Here is a 21,247-nt window from a genome sequence, read left to right as displayed (position 1 = left end):
GATAATTTTTTCAAAGACCTTCCCCAGGATAGAAGTGAGGCTGACTGGCCTGTAGTTGCCAGGCTCTTCCTTCCTCCCCTTCTTGAAAATAGGGACCACGTTGGCCCTTTTCCAGTCCTCAGGGACTTGGCCCGAGCACCAGGAGTCCTTGAACAGCCATGCCAGTGGCTCCGCAATGACACCAGCCAATTCCCTCAGCACCCGCAGATGAAGGTCATCTGGGCCCGCTGACTTGGACACATCTAAGCCCTCCAGGTAATCCTTAACTAGGTTATCATAGGCTAGCAATTATTAATTATCATAGGCTAGCAATCACCCAAGCACTAGTGTAGATTATGACGCTGAAACTTTCTGGTCCAGTGATATAAGTGAAGATGCCAAGTGGACCATGACAACACTGTAGACTCCAGGAAGGTGTATCCTATATTAGATCTTGCCGGACTACCAATTTTACCTCATGTTGCAGTGACTCGTCAGTATTGATACTGGCACCTGGCTAACTGGAAATCTTAGGGATGTGGTGGCTTTTGATTAATCATACCAAAGTTATGTTAAAAATATAGTTCACATAAAGGAGCCTTGAACCTCTTCCATCCACCCTCTGGGGGTTTTTTTATTTCTTTTGGTTTGGGGCCTCTCTTCTGATATCTGGAAAAGACCTTCATGTTCCTGAGTGGTTCCAGCTATGCAAGAGCTGCCTTCTTTTCTCATTAAGCTTTTCAAATTCCTTTATACAATGTGTCTTAAAACAGTGGAGTTGCTTTTAGGTTATATGGAGAGAATGAGTTTCATTGGGTGTCTTGATAAACATCCCAAAGGGTAAACAGCAAGGGAAGGTGCTTTGGCTTGCATTGTGACTGCATCCATTATAACAGAGGAAAGGAATGTACCTCTTCAGGTTGTCTGAACCAAATCATCATTCAGCTTTTAACAACCCCATTCTGTGAAGTCTTTGACCCCTATGGAAAGGGCTGAACATTTTCTGGCATGCAGTAGGCCCCAAGCACCATTTAGGAGAGGATCAGACCATGAATCAGCATCATGAAAAAGATGGAGAGCACTTTATAATCCTGATTAAACTACCCGGTGTGAGTTAAAAAATTACCCATGAGCCTCAAAGTTGGTCTGTAACATGATTTGTATTCAGCAATTTAACTTTAAAAGGAGGCATTAAAATTGTTGAAAAGATTAGACATAAGATCATGCTAGAATATTCTACAGGTAATATGACTGGAAACATGAAATGACAGTCAAAGGCTGGAGATGTTAAATCTCTTCGGAAGAGATACTTATCAAAATTTTGAATTTTTGTGTTTGGCCTTGCTTGTATTGCCTAGAAAGGAGTAATAGGGTACAAGAACAATCTGAGTATTTGGCAGTTGGGTGTGAAATTAACAAATCACTGTTTTTAGTTATTTTTAAAAGGCTTTTAAAGGATTCTGCAGTGCTGAATTTCAGATCCAAATTAAAATGTGTACCAGATATATACTATAAAGGGTGGGAGCCACTGTACCTTGTCAGTAGATTGTTGTATAAATCTGGAAATTAAGATGTGGCCAGATTGCTACAAATAAAGTTTTTATTTCTGCTGCTCTATTACAGCAATGATACTCTGTGGATAATGCAGTGCTAAAAGCAGGAAGAGGTTGTGTGTAAACTTTTCTATTTAAAAATCACAGTTTAGTAACAGCCAGCAGATACAATAGCAACCATCATTTTCTGAGTATAACATGGGAAAGGAATCTTACAAAAACAGTGCTATATTTTATGCATTACCACCGGATTGTGTAGTTATCAGGTTGCAAGGACAACTTTCAAATGGTTGGTGTGAGGTTAATGGAAACAGAGAGAATTCATTATGCCAGGAATGTTTCTAAGAAACAGCCCATGCTGTTATGCAGCACCTAGCTATTGGGCAACATAGATTTAGAGGAGTTTAAGTTTTGTCCCTCTTGGAAAGGCAGCTGATGGATGGATGTGAGTCTGGAAAATGGAAAGAGTGCTCGGAGCATATAGAGGAGGATGCCAGAAACAAACTGTGTGGTGGTGGTGCTGGAAACAAATATTCCTACTAGCTTAATTTAACATGAGCCATCGCATCTGCAGTCACTGCACATCTAGTTGTTTGAAGGTGAAATTGAGATTGTGATCCACCCTGAAAGCAAACAGTGAATAATAATCATAACATATATCTTCCATCTGAGGATCTTGGTGCCTTTTGGACACTAAATGCATTTGAACTTGGCAATTCTCCCTTTGAAGTAAGTGTAACTCACTAGCTCCGCTTTACAGATGAGGAAACGGGCATGGAAAGGTTGTGACACCCCAGAGTTAGGCACTGAGTGTACCAGTGGTGGGGATGGGGTCCAGCCCTTCAGCCAGCCAGTTCTAAGCTTTACCTGTGCAACATTCTTCAAGTTAAGATGTGGCATTTTATGCTCAATCATGTATTAAAAATAATTGTCTCTTACCTACATACATCACACCCTCTTTAGTCTTCTCTGCAGCTTCAGTCACTCCCTGTTTCGTCTTTTCTGCAGCAGCTACCACACCTTCTTTTGCAATGGAGAAGCCTTTCTTAAAGACATCCATTCTTCCTTGATTGTTTTGATATTACCTGCAGGATTTGACTGAGGAATAGTGGTAAAAAGGCACCTCAGGACACTGCAATCTCAATGGCTGTTCAATTTTTCCCTCTCTGTCTCTTGCTATCTTTTGCTCTTATTCTTCTGCTGGATGAAAGCAGAGTGGTGAACTACGCAGCCTGTGCTAGCTCTTATTGATGAGATGCAGTGCAGTGTAGTCGATGCCTGTGAAAGGCTGATACTGAAATATTAATGATATGGGTCTGCTTGGTAAGGTTTGGGAAGGGAAGGGAAGGGAAGGGAAGGAAGAGGGAGGGTGGGAGGAGCAGGTAGGTGAGGATTTTTGGAAAAAGTCCAGATTGTTAAAGCTTTTAAGATCTGCTGCAGTGCCCTCACTCAAGGATGCTCTGCAGATGCTCTTGTCTGGAAAGAGAGGTTTTAGCAGCTAAACTCTAAAGCACTGGAGTTCTGAAAGAACTCCCTGAGATTATGGTGGGTAGAGCAAAGGGGAGTTCTTGAGGGTTACTGGAAGCTGGCAAACATGTACAGCAGGTAGCCTTTTAAACTCAACAAACAGGGTCTGGTTTCTTTTGCTTGCAGTTATCAGAACGCATACAGAACAGAAGGTTGACAAGAACATCCCAATGCTCTCTAACAGAAAGAAAGAATAAGACCCTTTAGCAAAAAGCTGAATGCACAACTAAAGGGAGTTGTAATGTTTATTTAAGTTAGTAAATTTTAAAGTTAGCATCACAAGGCACTTAATGCAAATTAGGGATTTTTCTTTGCCTGGACTTCATGTTATAATCATTTGCCTTTGAAAACTCACATTAATTTGGGGGTGAAAATCCTGTTTCCTATTGATCTTTGTGTTGCTATAACACATAGCTTAGTTGCTGCAGAATGATGCTATATTTTATACAGGCATCATCGCTTGTGTCAAGAATCTGTGTTGCAGGGTATTGTGGGGAAATCAAACCTTTGAGCTGACGGACTGTGAAAATCTTTTAGGTTACCTATCAGACCCATCCAGAATTAAGGCCTCAGTTCAGCAGAACACTTAAAGCATTTTCTTAATTTTATGCAAACCAGAACTATTCAAGTACTCTACAAATGTACTAGGTTGCTTTGCTGAAACAGGTCTTAAGTACTGAGTGGTATAAATAGCTACTGTCTTCCTGAGCAATTGAAATTCTCAGGAATAGCTTTGACAGCAGTCTTCATGCTGTTTCCTAATGTCATCCATAGCATTGACTATGTGGTCATATAAAAAGTTGACAAGGTCATTTTTATTATTGTCTTGTATATTACAATTATGTATGTACATGCACATGATTGGGGTTTTTTCCCATCTTCCATTGGAGAACTGGAAAAGAACAGTGATCTGGAAAACATTACGACATCATCTTTTATCTTTTATTTCTAAGAGGTTCTTGATGATGACACATAGGAGGCAATTTGTATTTGCATTGAGAAGATTCAGACCTCTGATAGATTGTAAGCGCATCAATCATTAAACATTTAATAAATGAAAAAATAGGAGCTATACAGGAAGTCTCAGAATATACCGATTCTGGTTTGGACAATTCTAATAAAGAAAAAATATGTATGCTGTACCAATACAGATCTGATTGAGATTGTGATTGTATCTGTTTTTGTTGGTCTAGGTCAATGATTCTCAGCCAGGGTGCTGCAGCACCCTAGGGTGCCATGAGATCCTTTTAAGGTTGCCGTGAAATTTTAGCAGTTACGAGTGCAAACACCTACATATGATTCACAAAATAAACATAGGGATTTTATATAGGAATCCATAATGTTAAAAACATTCTGACCTGGTTTTTCTAAGTTTTTTGCAGTAGAAGAATGTGGCGGTTATTTTTCCATATTCAAAAAATGAGTGAAAGGTAAGAGGACATTTTGCAAGGGGTGCCTTGAGTCTTAATTAGAGGTGTCTTGAGTCTAGATACTTCTGGCGGGGAGCACCTGAAAAAGGAAAATCCAATTTGATTAGCTGATCGGCCATAGTAGCCCAAAGATTTTTGCACTTAAAATTAATAGAAAAACTGCCATTGACTTCTAGAAGAGCAGGAGTTGGTCCTGCATTTCTTCAGTGCTTGCTAGTAAGACAGAGTCCAGATAGCATCAACAGAGAGAGCTAAGTTCCAGCCAACCTGAGACAACTGTAACAAAATTATCACCTCAGTTCTGATATTAAGAGATAATGAATAATATAGGAGGCCCCAATTCAGCAAGATGGTATAGCATGCATCTGCCTTTAAGTACAAGTAAATCTTCAGTAGGGTGACTCATATGCTAAATACCTTGTTGATTCAGGGCCCAAAACAAAATGAACTGGGAGAAAGTTTAATTCGATTTCTTCCCAAAAGAGAGATTTCTCTTATTGCTTTTTATTTAAAGGTTTTAATTATAAATGGTTACAAAACATTACTGGAGGATGAGTAGATGATTACATTACTAGAGGATGAGGATTAGAAACACTGCAGATATGAGCATCATACATACATATATAGATTTATGAAGTGTAGATTTTGACCTTTCCTTCCTTTTTCATGTCCTTGTGACAACGTATTTAGCAGAATTCACAGATTCATTAGAATATGACAGGCCCCATCATAAGCGCTTCTGCTATGGCCTTGAACCTGCAATCTCTCAGCTGTCAACCATGCACCTTAGCACCTGATTTTGACATATAGGCCTTAAATAGTATGAAATAAATACCTTTTCTAGAGTATTGTTTCAAGTGTTTCCAGGGGACATGTTTATGAGAGAAGGCTGACAGTAGAGTAGTCTGTGGGGTTGGAACTCTGGTCTCAAATAGTCTGGATTTCCCACCTTTAGGGAATGCCTCAGGGCTCATGTCTTCCAGGTCTTTGAGGAGTGTTAGGGAAGGATACAGTACTCTCCAGGATGCAAGGTATCAGTAAATATATGAAATATCAAACCACTATGGTTTCAAGTCATTACTCCTTTAAGGGCTTTTGTGCACTCTCCTTCCTTGATGACCCTGAAAAGCAACGCAACAGAGGCACTTAATATTTTTGGAACATACTCCAATGCTGAAAGCAGCTTATATTGGTATTGTATTACACTAAAACCCTTTCAGGAAGGCTCCGGATTCAAGACAATATCATAGGCTTAATAGTAGGCATAATTGAAAACTTCTTTACATTGTCACTCCACAGCAATTTTGGTACCATATTTTCTATTCTAAGGAAGCTATCCACAGTCTTTTATTATGGATTTTGCTCTTAGCTACTCAACTTAAATATGACTTAAGATCCATGTTCTATAAGCTTCTGTATAGCATTGGTTTTAAAGCTGTATGCACAGCCTTATGCCTGAGAATTTCTCTCTTTCCATTTTGATTAACTTACAGCAATAGTCTGCAATTAAAATTTAAATTAATTGGTTGTATATTGTACACTAATTGAAAATGTCTATACTGTACATCAATGGTGTAAGAGTGATGTTGTACCCAGAAATTATATGAGCGGCAAAGATTTCCTACCTTTAGGTAATGCCACAGGGCATGTTAGACAAACTTTTGAATGCAAGACCTTCTTCCTCAGGAATGTCTTGCATTCAAAAGGTTGTCTAACTTTATCCCAACAAATTTGCTCTACTAAAAGATATCACCCTAAGAAATTCTTACCTCTATGCTGTATATCATCATTATTATTATTACCTATCAAATTTCTTGATTGAAGGTAGATACAATAGGCAGTTTGTACACCTGGAGTTTACTTGTGAATATTGATTATTAAACTTGGTATGACATTTGCCTAAGAGGTCAAATGTGGTACTTAACTATTGCAACAGCCAGATCTCTTACTCAAACTAAAAATACTTTATTGCTACTACTGTAATGGGGCTAACTTACAAACTTGGGTGCATAAGTCAGAGTACCATATTAAATGTTTAGGTACGCAAATTAGCATGTAGGAAATTAAATAAATACCATAGTTTTAGTTTACACTTAACCATCTTGTCAAGATATGTTTGTTGAAAGTAGAAAGAAGTCAAAATGTCCATTTAACTAACATATTGAATCTTATTTTAAATTCAAAATCTAGCAAAAAACAGAGATGTAACTTACATGGAGTAACAGGAAAACATGAGATAAGGCAAACTCATTGCCTGTTAAACCTATACATATTGTTTATTTTTGTTCATCTTATGGATCAAAACTATAATATTTAGCTGACCTGCATAACAGAAAGAAATCACTGACTAGTATAGTAACTGTCAGAGCAATGGAAACCTCTTTCTATAGCTTTTCTCCAAATAACCCTTTCTTAATGTATATTAGGAAAAAGTGCAGGAAACCTTACAATTGAAAATAAGATACATTATAAAAACAGGTACAGTATTAAAATGGAATAGTACATAATCAACAAATGTGTTAAACAATACCCCAAAATGTATCCATTCCTGCTAACAGCCTATCCAAATAAAAAGGTTTTACACTGTTTCCCATGGATGTCCTAGATGTCCAGGCTCAGACTGATAGGCAAAGGGGAGGGAATTCCAGAGCTGAGGAGTGACTACTGAGAATGACCTTCTGTGAGTTTTTGCCAAATAAACTTGGCACACAGATGCTACTTACAGGAAGTTAAGCTGCTTTGGGTTGTCCTTAGGAATTGCAACCTTAGGTATGTAGGGCCCAAGCCACTTAGGGCTTTAGCAAGACCAGCATCAGACCAGCACCACCAGAACTAGTCTTGCTAAAGCCCTAAGTGGCCCAGCCACTTAGGGCTTTAGCAAGACAAGCACCTGGACTGCTATGTTCTTCTGCAGCTCCAAATGGTCCTTGAGGATAGCCCAAGTACAGTGCACTGTAGCAGTGTAGCTTTGAGGTTACAGGAACATGGACAATGGTGATCATATCTGAACCTGAAAGAAAGGGGCACAGCCTTCTCATCTGTTGGAAGTGGTTAAAGACACTTCTAGCCACTGCTGAGACCTGAGGATCCAGGTGTGTCAAAGACTCCAGGAGTACTCTAAGGCTACAAACCTGAGTGATAAGAGAAGGCTGATCCACATCAATGATGCATGTTTCAATCCTTCACAGGTCAAGCAGTCTAGTCACTACCATCACTTCTCTCATCTGAATTCAGTTTCATTTGGTTCAACTGCATCTAATTCCTAACTGAATAAGGACTGAGATTGTGGGGCCTTGGTCAGATGAAAAAGGGAGAGAGGACTCATAGCATCCAGATGTGCCCAGAGCTGTGGGGCAACCACTCATTCAATAACGTTCCCTAAAAACAGGAGGTTGGAGCTAGGGTGATACCTGACTGGAGAGTCACTGCAGACTTAACGTCTGACACCCTGCCCTCCCAAAGAAAGGCACTGGCAACCTCTGTCAGCAATGGCCTCAAACTCTTTTGGTGGGCTTTTATAAGTCAGGATTGGCACAGGTTCAGTTTACAGCTGGTTGCCTGTATCCCCTGCAAGCACATCCTCTGTACTGGTGAGGGACAGTAATTATTGATCCACGTAAATTAGATAAAACTGAGTTTTCCCAAACTTGAACTCATGCCCTCCAGGAAGAAGAATTTGATAGCCATCTTCAAATAATAAATATATATATAGAGAGAGGATGGTGACCAGTTGTTCTTCATATCCATGGATCTTGAAAGATCTCCACCTTTTTTGAACTTTTTAAATAAAGAAGCAAACATGTTTTTACCTGTTTGTCTGGGATGGCTTAAAAAGGATGAACCTATCTTCAGGAGGGGGTTGGACTAAACCCACTTCTGAAGGGGGTTCTATTGGACTAAATGATCTATTTGGGTCCTTTTCAATAGTATTTTCCTGTGTTTCTATGACCAACAAAGACTCAGTGGATAGGATTTTCATAAGAATTTTTTTTTCACTTTTTATCTTTAATCTGACATTTTGATTGGAGGCTGGATACAGAAAGAGATCAGTTGCCTTTGTAAACATCCTTTGGCTAGAAGACTTATACATGCAGAATAATATAGGCTTTGTCATACTGAATCAGACCACTGCTCTGTAGAAAGAGAGATCAGTTTCCAAAGATCAAGTTTCTCAGCAATCTACCCCATCTAAAATCTGTAAAGTATATTTAGTAATAAAACTGAAACAAAAATGCAGAAGACAAGGATTTTCCATTTCTTCATTTCCTACCTTCCTGCTCTGGAAAACATGCCGTGAGAAGCATAACCCCTCCCCCTTACTTTTTAGTGAAATTCTACTCCACTGTTTTCATTGTGGTCCCATTGGTACAGGTTAACAGTATACTCAGTCCCAGGGGTCATTACATTGAGAGTGCTTGAGTGCGCGTGTGTATGTGAGCATGCCTGCATGAGCATGAGACAGGAAGAATGAGACAGCATTTTCCTGGCCTGGAAAATCAATATTGCATGAATATTTATTCCCTTTCTGAACACGGATCAGCAGAATTGCACAGTCTATCCTCAAAAATCACAAAATCCTTTTTACTTGTATAGTCTGTTTGCAGAGATTTGAAACCAGAATATGTGTTCCTGAGGCAACAAATGTTCACTAAAACCATTCTAGGTTTACTACTTTTTAAAAGTGGCCCGTTTTTTGATGATCATGCCATTCATTTTTATAGCCATAGCCTATCATGTAGATTGTACTGAATTTAAGGTTTCAGTGGATTAACTTGGACATAAATATATTTTTAAAAATTAATTCTTTCCTTTTTATGTACAAAGCAAGGGCCTTGTTACACCTTACACTGTGAGCCATACAAATGTTGATCAGTGTTAGTGCTAGCTTGAGTTTGGAGCAGTTCACATTCGTGCCAGTGGGGGCCTGGAAGACTGAAGGGTAAGAAACCTTCCCCCTATTCCAGGCTTACACCCTGCCCCCCCTGGCGCTTCCCTGGTTTCTCTCTACTCCTGGGACTTTTCTGGTTCCCCCTCTGTTCCCAGAGCTCCCCCTGCCTCTCAGGTGTTCCCTCTGAGACTCCCCTGCCCTGCCCCCGCCCCCTGCCCAATAACTTGAGCTGCCTGCACTGGCTGTCCCAGGGACCACAGAGGGAAGGGTTAACCTGCCTGCTTGCCCTTTCCACTGCCACTGCTGGACTGCTGCTCTTCTTTGGGCTGAGCCTGCCCAGAAAGTGGTGATGTCAGTGGCTGGGCCAGCAGGTTAACCTTTCCCTGCCTGCTCCCCAGGACATACAGCACAGGCAGCCACAAGTAAGTGGAATCTGGGATGCTGAGGATGGCAGAGCTCAGGGCCCAATCCAGGCCAGAAGGAGAGTGGGGTGGGTAGGCTGTTTACTAGGGGTGTGCAAAGTGGGCCCTATTCGATTTGGATTTGTATTCAGACCGAATTAGGTACAGGGATTCGATTAATTGATTCGGATCACTGTCTCTGATTTGATTCAGTTGGATCTAAATCTGAAGATTCAATGCTGATTTGGAGAATCAGTGATTCAGCCATAGACACAACTTTAAATGTTTTTTCTATATACCTTGAGGCACCAGGTGCGGCTTGTGAATGCTGTGATGCTGGGGCACGTGAAGCATCCCACAGGAGTTCAGGGGGCCCCTCCCTGTGGTTGGTGGCGAACCCAGAAGTGGACTGGAAGTACTTCCAGTTAACTTCCAGGTTTGCTGGGGAGCATGTGGGGGGCCCCCCCACACCCACCCCAGCTCAGTGACTGTCCATGGGGGGACCCCGGGTGGCCCCCCCAGACCCAGGAGGCACCAGTCCATGAGCCACAGAGGCATGGGTGGGGGAGGGGGTGGAGAGGGCCCTGAGTGTTCCCTGGTGGACCTGGAAATGGACCAGAAATGCTTCGGTCCACTTCCAGGTCTGCTGTTGAGTGCGCTGGGAACCCCCCCACATTTCCATGGGATACTTCATGCACCCCAGCATTGCAGTGTTCACAAGCTGCCTGGTACCTAGAGGTATGTAGAAAAAACATTTAAAGCTATGTCTATGTCCAAATCTCTGAAACTTTCTGAATTTCTCCGACTTGATTTGGAGGGTTCAGATTTGATTTGGAGAGATTAAGGGTCCTCTGATTCAATTTGGATTTGAAGATTCAGCCACCAAGTCAGGCTGAACCTCTGCCAAATCAAATCAGGGACCGAAGCTTTGCACAGTTCTAGTGTTTACACTAAAGTACAACCTAAGGTGTAGCACTCTAGTGTATACTTAGTGTAACACTGGTCAGAGATAGTTCTGCCCTGGAGTGGCATAACATTGAGTGATATAATGTGTACTTAAAACTAGTTTCAGGTGATAATGTGTGGATAATCCAGGTATTAAGAGCTTCAGGAGCTACCCAAAATTACCATGCAACAAGGCCCTAAAGAATGAAAAACTGTGAAATGAATATATTGTTTCTAAGAACTTTTCCTCTATGGAGAAATAAACTCAAATGGCTATTGCAGAATATGCTCTGGCACAAGTCTGAAGTGTGTAATTTCATTTTCATCTGCTTCCAATTAAGAGTGGAAAGAGAGAAAGTCAGAAGGAGAAGGGACTAAATCCAGACCTAGTGTACATGGGTGCAACTTCACTGTCTGTAATGGTGGACCATTGCAAAGCTAAGGGTACAGTTAAAACCTTATCCTCCCAACCCATAAGCAGGCATCAAAGCAGGTTTGCATGTAACTATCTAGAGGAGACGCTATATGTTTTGGGCTGTGTGTTTTCCAGTCATTTGAACTGAATGAATGACCTAATAATTATGCATCCAGACTTTTCACCCTCTTTATCGGATTCATAGATTCATAGTTGGTAGGGTTAGAAGGGACCTTGTAGATCTTCTAGTCCAATCTTCTGCTCTGGGCAGGAGAGAAAACTGGGCTCAAATGACCCTAGCTAGGTAATCGTCAAGCCTCCTCTAAAAGACCACCAAGGTAGGAGCCAGCACTACTTCCCTTGGAAGTTGGTTCCAGATCCTAGCTGCCCTGACTGTGAAGTAGTGCCTTCTAATGTCTAGTCTGAACCTACTCTCTAACAACTTACGGCTGTTATTCCTTGTTACTCTGGGAGGTGCTCAGGGGAACAAGGTCTCTCCCATTCCCCGCTGGTCTCCCCTAGTAAGTTTATAGATAGCCACCAGGTCCCTTCTCAGCCTTCTTTTGTGAAGGCTCAACAGGTTAAGGTCCTGTAGCCTCTCCTCATAGGGTCTGCCCTGTTGTCCCCGGATCATGAGAGCGGCCCTCCTCTGGACCCTCTCAATGCTGTCCACACCCCTCCTGAAGTGCGGTGCCCAGAGCTGGATCCAGTACTCCAACTGCGGCCTGACCAGTGTCACATAGAGGGGGAGGATCATCTCCTTGGTCCTGCTTGTGATGTATCTGTGTATGAATGACAAGATGTGGTTAGCCATACTGACTATGTCCTCACATTAGTGGCCCATGCTCATCTTGGAATTGATAATGACTCCAAGATCTCTTTCTGCCACTGTGCTTTCGAGAAGAGAGTTCCCCAGCCTATAGGTATGCTGCTGGTTCTTACTGCCCATGTGCAGCACCCTGCACTTGTCAGTGTTGAATCCCATCCTATTCTCATTTGTCCACCCCTGTAACCTGTCCAAGTCCAGCTGTATCCTGTCCCTCCCTTCTAGTGTGCCCATCTCACCCCAAATCTTGGTGTTGTCCGCAAATTTAAACAGGGTGCTTTTCACCCTCGCTTCCAAGTTGCTAATAAAGAAATTGAACAGTATGGGCTAAGGACCGAGTGGTGGGGGATTCCACTGCCCACATCCCTCCAAGTTGAATATGACCCATTCACCACCACTCTCTGAGTGCGGCCCCTCAGCCTATTTGCTATCCATCTGACTGTGTAGGCATCAATGCCACAGTCGCCTAGCTTTTTAATGAGAATGGGGTGGGAGACAGTGTCAAAGGCCTTCCTGAAGTCCAGAAAGACTACATCCACCATGATACCTGCATCCAATGATTTTGTGACCTGATCATAGAAGTCAATCAAGTTGGTCTGACAGGACCTGCTCCTAATGAAACCATGCTGGTTGACCCCGAGCATCATCCCTGCTGCTGGTCTTTCACAGATGTGCTCCTTGATAATCTTCTCAAAGAGCTTCCCCACGATAGAAGTAAGACTAATAGGCCTATAGTTGCCCGGGTCCTCCCTCCTCCCTTTTTTGAAGATGGGGACCACATTGGCCCTCTTCCAGTCATCTGGCACCTGGCCAGAGCACCACGAGTGCTCCTAAAGCCGTGCCAGGGGCCCAGCGATAACCCCTGCCAATTCCCTCAACACCATGGGGTGGAAAGCATCTGGACCTGCTGATTTGAACATGTCCAGCCCCTCCAGAAGTTCTCTAACTTAGTCCTCCCTTACCCTAGACCTGTCAGAGTCTCTCCTGAGTCCGTCCCAAATCTTGGTGGGGGAGTTCCGGTCCCTGCACAAAAAAAATCTGTGTAGCTTCTTTCCTGAAAATGGTATCCTCAACCACAGTAGGAAGTTACATACTGCAAAACAGAGCAAGAGAGGCACCCCCATAATCTAAAATAGAAGCAGAAACCATGCACTGATCACCTGTTATAAAATTCTGGTGTCCAGATTTCCACCATTATTTCCACCATTATTACTTTCTAAGTAGGTGAAGTGTTGCAGGAGCTATTGCAGTGGAAGTCTTTGTCAAATAGTGACCACAATGCCTATCATATTATATCAGTCAGGTTGAGACAAAGTGCTAGAAGCAAGATTTTCAACTATGTGATTTTCAACTCAGTATTTGCATAATTCTATTCCCACTGAGATCTACGATAAAATGACCATTGACTTCAATAGGAACAGAGTTAGATGATCACTGCATTCTTTTGGAAATCCCACCCAAGGTAGAGAAAGAAATCTTTGTAAATTGCTCATTATTCTTCATTTACCCAAGTTTACCCTCCACTCTGAGTAACACCCATCCAGTGGGTGAGCCTAGCTGTAGCTTATTAAATGTACTATAACTATGTTAATCAGTGTGCCCCAGCCTTTAACTCACAGCAGAGACATTTAAATAGATCTAGAAGTGGTTGGTTTGTGATAAGTTTCCTGGCTTGGGAATGTGAAACTTAGAATCTGCTACATCGCTCAATATTTTTTTTCTTTTCCTTTTCTTTCTTTAAAGCTAACATCCTTTTCCTGTGCACCAGGGAGAAGTCAGCTGTTAAAGACTTAAGTTCCTGTTCACAGATAAGTTTAGAAGGCAACCAAAATCAGAAGTTCCCTGAATAAAGCATAACCCCATCTCCACATTTTTCCTCTGTCTCAGACTCTTTTGAGCCCTACACAGGAACCAGCTTCACATTGTTCAGTGGCCTCTTGACATTTCCAGAGTAGCTGGGAGGGTTGAAAGTTTCTTCCGCTCTTTGTTACAACCGTGTTTTTTCTTTTCCAAGTTTTAACTTTAAAAAAAATTATAGCAGGAATTTCAGGAGTAACTCAGTTTGAGCTGTGGGAAAAAGAAAAAGAGGCAGGAGTGACTGGTTAGAGAAAACAACAATGATATTTAAGCTTTTGCTCATCTGCGTTGTAGTAAGAGTGGTGGAGCTGGTCACAAATTCAAGAAATCATGGATACCAACACCGTTCTTTCCACAGCTTAAAAGCACAAGTATATGGGACATCTACATATCCTCTACAACAGGAGGGTGAGTGGGAAGCAGAAGGGCTTGAGGAAGACATCCCAGACCATCCATCAAGCACCGTTCCTTCATACCAGGGAGAGAGAGATGATTCTGAAGCTGCAAACTCACAACCCAGAAATGGGTAGGTATAGAAAACTAAGATGTTTCTTTTTATATACTTAATGTCCTCAGTATCTTGTCTGCATGAAAAGGGATCCCATAAAAAAAGGAACAGACTCTGGGATTAGACTATGTCTGAATGAGAGAAAGTTGATTTAGTAGCTACAGAAATTAAAAAAAATGGTGTTCTGCAGAAGGTACAACTATGGATGATCTGTGTTCAGTACTTGTTCCCTGTCTAGAAGGGCTGTGTCCTTATTATATGTACAGATTTCACCTTGCACTATGGGGTAATCTTGGCTGGGGCTTGAAGGTATAATTCAAGTAGATAAGTAAATAACTATATTAGGGCACTCATCCAGTACCTTCATCTCTTTAGGAACTGATCTTGATATATAGATGTTTATTTTCTGTCTGAAGATATTCACTCAGTAGCATGTACAGAGAAATTTCAGCTGAGGGTATGTATGTGTGAAGTATCCATTCTGACTTTGCTCTTCATTGTTTCTGGCTCACGTGGACAGTTTTGTTGTATGATTTTGTTTCTGCTCCTTGCTGGGGTAACACATTTTTAAAAAGAGGATAATAAATCTCAACTAATGAATAGAGAATAGGATCATAGTAAAGTAGGGCAGGAAGAAACCTCACAAAATGGTTCTTAGTATTTGAGAATGGTTCTTAATATTTGACCTTTGTCTCTTTAGTCTTTTGTGAGCAAAACACTGAGACTGTAATTTGGCCCTAGAAATGGATAAAGATATGGAGATGGAAGGTATGTTACCAGCATAGAAGAATTAGGATATTTGGGTGATAAAATAAGCAACAAAATGAGCTTATTTTGAAGCAGAAAAGATCCAAAGGTATGTATTATTTGTGATAATCTATAGGGAAGAGAAAGCCAGATTGGGAAGTGTGTTTTTCGGAAATATTTTCAAACTGTGCTTTTCAAAGTTTACCAGGGTATGTAAGTAGGTTTTTAAATTATTTAAAAAAGGAATCTAGGCAGGAGATTGAATTAATCTTTTATACCACTGTCTGGTACTGCAGGGGGGGATCTGGGCCAGCTGGAGCAGCAGCCTGGTAAGTGCTGTTCATGGTTCAGTGCTTCAGGATGTACAGTCTTTTTTTCTTCTGTGAATGCCCTTGAGGAAAATAATTTTTTGTGGGGTGGAGGGGATGAAGCGCCAACTACAGCTAATGTCGTGGTTCCCTTTCACACAGACAAAAATGTAGTTGGCTACTTTCAAAGCTTCCCCTGCTCTGGTGATAATGCTAACATCCCATAAATCTTCTGTTCCTTGTATTCCTTCAAGCTCCATATCATAGCCATTCAGTTTTTCTTTGGGGTCTGTTTGGTATCACTCTTGAAATATCCAGAGGGATAATGATACACATTGAATGATGTATCATTGAATAATATACACTGTCAATTCAGTATACCTTAAAACTTAGCTTTCTGCCTTTAAAACACGTCCAGTGCCATTCTAGTACACAGAAACAAAGCAAACAGAGTACTCATGTCTTTCATGTTACAGAGCAAGGTGTGCTAAATATTGGACCACAAGCCTGGATAGTAGTCAAAGAGTTAAGCTGAAGAGGAACTGAAAGATATGCTGCTTTTATGGATAAAAGGCAATTTCTAGCTCCCAATTCAGATTCTCAAAGTCACCTGTGCTGGCATACTGCTTGCATTCACATGTTTGTACTTGATGTGCACTTACAGATTGTGTATTCACATACTTAGTATCCAGTTAAGCGTGCACACAAATTCTTGGCATGACAGTGGCATTTTCCTCAGCAAGCTAGGCTCTACTTGATTTTGAACAGTTAAGTCTATACATCCAAAAGAAAAGAATGAATAAGACTAAGCAGGAGGTGGTAAATAAAGGGCAAAAGAAATAAAACTTTGTAAAAGCAGCTACAAAAAATGAGTAAAAAACATGCCTCTCTACCAAGTTAGTATCCATCAATAGCAATTTTGCTTTTGAAATAAGGGAATGTCAATGCCATGTCAGCTTTCTGCTAAGGGTGCAGAAAATAGTCCTGTGGTACCTCTATATCTATGCCCAACCCTTAAAAATTCTGAGTATATCTCAAATCCTGCTATTTTTCTTGAATATTTAATTCCCCCTTTAAAAAAATGTTATATTATTTACTGCTTCTGTTTGATGCCACAGTGAGTAGTATGTAAAAATTACCCAAGATAATCGAAGAAAGTTAACAGATGGCTGGTAATGGCTATAACACCTGCAGTGAGGTGTTTCATTAGCAAGTATCAGATGCTTGAATGAGTCACTTCATCAATGAGCCACCCTCAAAAATAACAAAACTATTTTAACAAAAAGAGTTTAAATAAAAGATCTGTGGTTTATATTCTTCTTGACCCTGGAGTCACATTGTGTGCATGCAAATAATCAGTTTTGCAAGATTGTGTTTCTCTGCTCAGAAAGTTGATTAACCTATAATATAGGATTTGTCTAGAGCCACATACACCATCTTTTCTTGAGTTGGTGGAAAATGTCAAGAGCTGCACAAAAAGTGTCAATATTTCAGAACTTTAATTTAGGATCCAGTTTCATATTTTCTAAACTTTTCACACTTTTGTTAAAAATTTAAAACTATATTTCATTTCCATTCTTTCCCCACTCCATACTCATTTTCAAGAATAAAGAGAATTCTCAAAAATGTTAAAGAATAAAAGGGAGGAAAAATACAGAACAAAAGGGAAAAAAGAGAAGTACTTCAGAATAGATAAATTTACCTCAAAGGGGGCTTTTTGTTTTCAAAGGAAAGTATCTAATTTGAATAAACTTAAGCAGCTCTGCCCTGTGTGAACTCACTGTTTACAGAAATGCTTTTCTTGAGCACTTTACTTAAACAGTGCCTTGATAAATGACTGTAAATTTGCCCATTTTTGGATCAGAATAAATTGCAGGAGGGAAGTCATGGATTCTTAAAACGTTATAGTGAGCAATCCCCTCAGCACCAGCCTTAGTCAGATTAGAGGTGGGTATGAGAGCAAAACAGAAAATTTGATTCCAGACTATACATATATCCAACACAGACAAAAAAACCGTTTTTGGTCATTTTTTCATATTAGGGATGTTTGTGCCATTTGCTTAATGTATACAACAGATGACCTAATACAGAGTTGGCTCAGAGAAATCTCTTGTTTAATTTGGCTTTCCTGCTTCTGGAGGTGGACAGTTAAAGTGAAGCTTGGAGAGGAGACTAAGGACATGGCCAGATATGAGGAGATTCTGGAGTGGCCCAGCTCTGGAATAAGAAAAACTGGATTTTGAAACTGCATTAGCTCAACACCCTTTGTATTTGTTACCAGTAGATATAGCCAGTTGACAACCTTAGATCAGTACTTAATAAAAGGGACAAAACATCAGACACATGGTATGTCTCTGCTCATGGCCGCTCAACGGCCTTAAAACTCACCTTAAACAAATGATCATTTGAAGCAGTTCCTAGTGATGGTTAAATGTTGCATGTTGTTACAGGCTTGGGTAGGGCATGGCGCTGAGTTGTACCATCCCATATGTAGAAGAGAAAGGAGAAATGTCCAAAAGATGCATGTGAAGGGGGGATACACCTGTACCTGGTTGCCCATTCAGACATGAGACATATATAAGTAAAAGGAGGTGTACACTACTCACAATATACAAGGCCAGAACCAAATTAGAATATAGTACTCTAGAATTTTGCCAAGGACTTTATTTGACTTTCAAAGATCAGCGTGAATAGCAAATGCTTTGCCTTTATGATTCACCGTATGGTGCCAACCAAACATTATGTAACTTCAATGTATTTTAACAATGAAGAGCTACTTTTCAATAACTACAAAGCAAGAATTCCTCTGATCAAACAATGGTTTAAAATCACCCAGAATTTAAAGCTAGGGATCGCATTTGCCTTCATGTAATTCTATAGAACAGTAGGTTCTGTGCAAAGCTTCAGTCCCTGATTCGATTCAGAGGAGATTCGGCCTGATTTGGTGGCTGAATCTCTGAATCTGAATCGAATCAGGAGACCCTTTAATTTCTCCAAATCAAATCAGAACCCTCCGAATCAATTGGGAGAGATTTGGAAAGATTCGGCGATTCAGACATAGACACAGCTTTAAATGTTTTTTCTACCTACCTCAAGGTAGCAGGCAGCTCATGAATGCTGCCATGGTGGGGCAGATGGAGCATCCCACAGCAGCATGGGGTGGTCCCCAGTGTGCTCAGGAGCAGACTTGGAAGTGGACCAGAAGCACTTCCGGTCCACTTTCAGGTCCTCCAGGGAGCACACCGGGGGCCCCCCGCACTCCCCCGACTCAGTGACTGGTGCCTCCTGGGTCTGGTGGGGTACCCAGAGTCCCCCCACAGCTGATCGCTGAGCCGGGGGGGCATGGGGGGTCCCCTTGTGCCCCCCAGCGGACCCAGAAATACTTCCGGTCCACTTCCGGGTTCTCTACCAAGCATGTGAGGGGGCTCCCCTGTGCTCCTGTGGGATGCTCCATCCGCCCCAGCACAAGCTGTGCCTGGTACCTTGAGGTATGCAGAAAAAATGTTTAAAGCTGTGTCTGTGGCCAAATCGCTGATTCTTCAAATCAGCATTGAATCTTCAGATTTGGATTTGGCCAAATCAAATCGGGGACAGTGATCCGAATCAACAAGTTGAATCATTGTCCCTGTTTCAGGCCAAATCCAAATCCGAATTGAATGGGACCCATTTCGCACACCCCTATGGAACAGTAAGTTGCCAACTCTGATTCAGTATGGTTTAGTCTTAATGAATGACTTATTTGAATTTCATTTTTAAAACAAACCAAGCACCTGAAGTTAGAGTTAGATGAGGAAGTTACTAAACAGTTTCAGAGCTGAAATTGTTGCCATCACAGAATAGACATAGCTCCTGATTTGGACTTTTCAAGTCTTCAGTCAAGTCCAGTAGTGTGGTTTAGACATCTCTCTCTCTCTCTCTCTCTCTTTCATGCACATGCAGATAATATTTATCTACTGCAGTTTTCTACCCTGTGGAAATATAGTCATTAAAGCTAGGTACAGATGTTATACTTATCACATGTTAAGCTTGCAGAATGCACTTTACAGCTCTCAGGGCTGTCCTGGGGGGGTGGGGGGATAGTGAATTGGGGCAACTTCCCCGGGCCCCATGCTTTGGGGGGTCCCACAGAGCCAGGTGGAGTGGTGCGGTGACTCTGCACTGTCACCAATTTCTCATCCGGCCACTTGGCACCCGCCCCGACCATGCTGCCAAATCCGCTGCTGGCTTCTTCACATCTGGGGGTGGGGCCCTGCACAGGCTGAGTTGCCCTGGGCCCCGGACCCTGCTTGGGTCATCTCTGACAGTTGTAACAGAACAGATGCTCACAACACATAAAGCTATTTAAAAATGGCTCCTGCTCTAAGTTAACCCTGGATGGATGTGATATCAAACTAAAGTGATTTAGGTTAGAGCGCGTTATCTAATGTCTGTACCACATTCCATCCTGAGTCAAAGCAAGTTGCATTCTCCTGGCATCCCAGGGAGCCCTCACTGGGTGGCTTGCTACTCTCAGCAGGTGCTCTTCTGCTCCTGGCAAGCACTGACTCAGCCCTCCCCCACCAGGCAGTCACAGAGAGGAGACAGAAAAGGCTCTGTCTCCTCCCTGCATGGCCAGGTGGATAGTGGGAGAATAGAGCCCCTGTGCCACATGGACCGCCCCCCCCCCCCCAGATTGCTGGGTTAGGCCTTTGCAGGGGCTGAACTGGGGCTGATCTGTGCAGCATGAGGGTTCCCTTCCTACATCCCCCAGTAAAGCAAAAAGCCAGGCCAGCCACCCTATGCTGCAGCTCCTGGCTGCATCTGATAAGAGGCTGGGGTGAGGGAGGGGGAACCCTTCTGCTGTGTGGATCCATCCGAGTCCCCCCAGGACCAGACCCAGAAGTCTGGGGGTCCTGCTCAGCATGGAGGCTCCCTCCTCTCCTCCAGCTGCTGCTGAAAGTTGCCAGCTGGCAGGGCATGGGGCTGGCAGCCTCTTGTAAGGCATGTGAAAGTGCCCCCAAGCTACTGGACTCGGCCAGTGGGGGCAGTATCTGAGATTCCCCCCACCAAAAAGTGTTTGTTCAGTTCATTCCTTCTCTAACTTATAGCACTTTAAATTAACTTTTTTGAACATCCATATTTAGGCTAAAGCTACATTCCCTTAAATATAGCAAAGGAAAAACCTTTAAAAAGATCTTCATTCATTTGATAATTACATTTATATGTTTAAAGGCATATGTACACCATTCTAACTTATTGCCATTTCTTATTATAGCAAGGTTTCCTAAAGTCACCCTAGGTGTGTTATGTATCTTATGATAGCACATGCCTTGTCCTTCCTTTAACACAGTATTTAAGTCTGGTGCTGGAAAGGTCACAAATGATCAGGTCCCAGTTTACTTTGCTGAGGTGACATAAAGACAGAGACACTATCCAAAGGGTTGGACGCAGATAAAAAAAAAGAAGCAATCTCCCCATCACTCTTATTTAGGAGGAAGTGAAAACAATGCTTAATCTCAGTAGTTTATTTGGCTTGTCTGCTTTTACAGGAAAACACCCCTGGATTTAATCCAGCCTTGTTTCACATTGACTGGTTTATTCCCTCAAAGTTAAAGAGGGACTGGCTGGCTACTAAAAACTCCTATCCCAACTTCTATTTGGACAACATGTCTAAAATAAAATTAGTTTGGGTATAAATATATTAGATGTGACCTTAAAGCACGTTCAGATGCTGGTAGGGCAGTGATGGTACAAACAAAGGGAACAGCCATTGTACATGAGCAAAAGTTCATACAATCATGGGGCGCTTGTACACGTAAAGGAGGTTTAGTCCTCAGGGTTTTATTCTATGCCCCCTAAATTGAAACTGTGGATTTTTAACTGA

The 21,247-nt window shown here is 41.8% G+C and overlaps 2 protein-coding genes across 2 annotated transcripts in view; one reads left to right on the top strand and one right to left on the bottom strand.

Moving 5' to 3' along the window:
• SNCG (synuclein gamma) overlaps positions 1-2,894 on the bottom strand; it is a 14,508-nt gene extending 11,614 nt beyond the window's left edge. The window contains exon 1 of the mRNA XM_019502093.1: positions 2,472-2,894. Within this exon, the coding sequence (XP_019357638.1) occupies positions 2,472-2,592 (121 nt within the window). The 5' untranslated portion in view covers positions 2,593-2,894. The remainder of the gene's footprint in view (positions 1-2,471) is intronic.
• A 10,897-nt stretch (positions 2,895-13,791) lies between these two features.
• MMRN2 (multimerin 2) overlaps positions 13,792-21,247 on the top strand; it is a 75,719-nt gene continuing 68,263 nt past the window's right edge. The window contains exon 1 of the mRNA XM_019502246.1: positions 13,792-14,347. Coding sequence (XP_019357791.1) covers positions 14,082-14,347 — 266 coding nt within the window. The 5' untranslated portion in view covers positions 13,792-14,081. The remainder of the gene's footprint in view (positions 14,348-21,247) is intronic.

The sequence above is a fragment of the Gavialis gangeticus genome, unplaced genomic scaffold (assembly GCF_001723915.1).
Source record: "Gavialis gangeticus isolate Ggan-Ray unplaced genomic scaffold, GavGan_comp1, whole genome shotgun sequence".
NCBI lineage: Eukaryota > Metazoa > Chordata > Crocodylia > Gavialidae > Gavialis > Gavialis gangeticus.
Note: the sequence above shows the minus strand (reverse complement) of the source record. Positions and strands in the feature narration are given on the sequence as shown.